We start from the raw sequence: 3,027 nt of genomic DNA on the forward strand, positions 1-3,027 counted from the left end.
AATGTAACATATGTATCATGTATAATGCACTGTAGAGAATACACCATAGCCCTGTGCAGTATGATGTAACATATGTATAATGTATAATGCACTGTACAGAATACACCATAGTCCTGTGCAGTATAATGAGACACATGTATAATGTATAATGCACTGTAGAGAATACACCATAGCCCTGTGCAGTATAATGAGATGTATAACTCAAGTGCATAGAACGGAACTTGATCCCTAGAGGAGGAGGTGGGCCCACAGGCGGTAAGGCCCACCGGGGGTTTCCCCTGGAGCGTGGTGGGCCAGCCAACCCTGGCTATCTGTGCTGGAAAGCCTGCATTCTGACATTGGGGCTGATTCACACGGATCTCTGTGCATGGACGCAAACACACAGCGCATGCCAGGGGCAGAGTAATGCATTTCTGCGTTATGAGGATTGGATGGAAACTGGGCTACAACAATGAGAGCGCGCGTCACCGCTCTGTCTGGTGGCAGTGTCAGGGGAGAGTCATGGGCGTGTAACTAAAGCTCTGCGTGATTCTGAGGCGAGCGCATGGGGAAGGGACGCCTGTCTCTGACGGATCTCCTGCACCCAGCATGGAGCGGACGATACTGCAGTGGCCGGTGTGATGTCACAGCTTCCCGTGTGCAGGCACACGATCCCCGCCATTAGCTGAACACATACAGTACCCACATTAGCAGATTCCCACGGTTGCCCGCAGCTACAGACACTCTGCCTGCCACTCAAAATCTCCGTCCCTCTCGTCACATGCTGGGGGCCACACAGAACAAGGCCACCCGGCACAGAACAAGGCCACCCAGCACAGAACAAGGCCACCCGGCACAGAACAAGGCCACCCGGCACAGAACAAGAACAAGGCCACCCGGCACAGAACAAGCCACCCGGCACAGAACAAGGCCACCCAGCACAGAACAAGGCCACCCAACACAGAACAAGGCCACCCGGCACAGAACAAGGCCACCCGGCACAGAACAAGGCCACCCGGCACAGAACAAGAACAAGGCCACCCGGCACAGAACAAGCCACCCGGCACAGAACAAGGCCACCCGGCACAGAACAAGGCCACCCGGCACAGAACAAGAACAAGGCCACCCGGCACAGAACAAGCCACCCAGCACAGAACAAGGCCACCCGGCACAGAACAAGGCCACCCGGCACAGAACAAGGCCACCCGGCACAGAACAAGGCCACCCGGCACAGAACAAGAACAAGGCCACCCGGCACAGAACAAGCCACCCGGCACAGAACAAGGCCACCCAGCACAGAACAAGGCCACCCGGCACAGAACAAGGCCACCCGGCACAGAACAAGGCCACCCGGCACGTGTGACGCGCCGCCTCTTGATGCGTCCGCAATGTAAGTGAGTTAAGTTTGGCAAACTGCACTGTCAGGTGGTCTGCCCCCATTTATTTAATCGTAGCAGCTGCGTGTGACGTCACCCAGCCAGCCACCCCCCGAAAACACTCCCGGAACGTCCTCGTTCGGCCTGCCACGCCCCACCCGACAAACACCCGCTGCTGTCAATCAGGAAGGATTCTGCGGCAAGAAGAAGGGTCACGCACGCGCACCGCAACCAGTGCACGTGTGCAGATCAGATGGATGCGGCTGCTGCGTACGGACACGCGGCTGCGTCCGTCTATGAATCAGTCCCTATGGGTCTAATTCAGAGCTGAACAGAAATCAACCCCCGCAGAGAGTTCCCGCCATATTTAGGAACTGCGCATGCGTCGGAGCCTTCATCAGCAACTGTGGCGAGTCAGAGGCGTTCGTATCTCAGCTGCATCTACACTTGAGGCTCTGTGGGGTAACTGGGCATTGGCACGTAGTATAAATGCATTGTGGGCGTGTCTTGGATACTACACGGAGTTGCGCGAATGCAGAGATCCGTCTGATAAGCGTAGGGCTGATGTGAGCCCGCACCGATAGTGACGGCGGCCACTATCACCAGCAGATGCGTGGTGGAAGCATGGTTACAAAGGTGCAACCAATTTTAAATACAGACGGCTATTCCCATATCTTCCCAAGCACGCAATGCGGCTGCAGATGCGTTACGTGGCGTGCCGGTCTGAGTCAGGCTGTATGGCGACACATGGGTCAGCATGCCGTCACCATCCCCCTGCGTCAGAACACATCAGGACCAGGCACTGCAGCCGCTGACGTCTTTGTGTGATGGTCGGAAACGCAGCTTATATGGGCACTTTAGGCAGTGTCGGACTGGGGCATGTAGAGCCCACCGGGGGGATGCAGTGGTAGGGGCCCATGTTTAGGCGTGTGGCTAGTCCACAGAGGGGGTGTGGCCTGCCACATCATAGGTTTGACTAACCATTAGAGAGTGTAATGTCTGGGCCCCTTCATAAATATATACAGTAAATTCAGCTGCTGCAGGCATGATAATGTACAAAATTAATTAACAGCAATGCACTTTAGAAAATACACCATAGTCCAGTATAAGGTAACATATGTGTAACTCCAGTGCACAATCTGGAACCTGATCCTTAGAGCAGGAGGTCGGGCCCCAGGCAGTGGGGGCCAGTCCAAGCCTGACCTTAGGAATGAAACTCTCAGAACCTCTAGATTGTTCATCAGATCTCTAGAAGACGTATTACAGAGCCCGGACTCAGCTGCAGTCATTAGGCAACTAGATCATAATTACAGAGGAGAAATATTTTCCAATGTCCAGACTCAGATGGAACTTTATTAAATAGCATTCCCTCACTGACTCAGAGAGTGACAATCCATAGACCCAGAGTAAGTGCAGGCCTTGAAGCATTAACTCATAAGTCATGTCATGTGCTTAAAACCACTTAACTGGCATGGTCAGATTTCATGCAACTGCGCCGCCCCACCCTGTCCCCCCGTTTTTGACGAGGAGATCCGTTCTGCAGATGTGCATAATATAATGTTTAAATATTTAAAAAAAATACTTTATTAAATAAAATAAATATTAAAAAATAATGTTGTTAACGCTTTTGAAGGGAAAAATCGTCAGTTAAGTGGTTAAGGGGGTCATTCTG

General features: G+C 52.8%; 1 protein-coding gene across 1 annotated transcript; it reads left to right on the forward strand.

Annotated features, from left to right (window-relative positions):
- Positions 1–760: 760 nt before the first annotated feature.
- On the forward strand, positions 761–1,342 carry LOC134943372 (acidic proline-rich protein HP43A-like). Its single transcript, XM_063932259.1, has one exon. It carries the CDS (start codon positions 761–763, stop codon positions 1,340–1,342), a length of 582 nt encoding a protein of 193 aa, XP_063788329.1.
- The last annotated feature ends 1,685 nt before the right edge of the window (positions 1,343–3,027 follow it).

The sequence above is a fragment of the Pseudophryne corroboree genome, chromosome 7 (genome assembly GCF_028390025.1).
Source record: "Pseudophryne corroboree isolate aPseCor3 chromosome 7, aPseCor3.hap2, whole genome shotgun sequence".
Lineage (NCBI taxonomy): Eukaryota > Metazoa > Chordata > Amphibia > Anura > Myobatrachidae > Pseudophryne > Pseudophryne corroboree.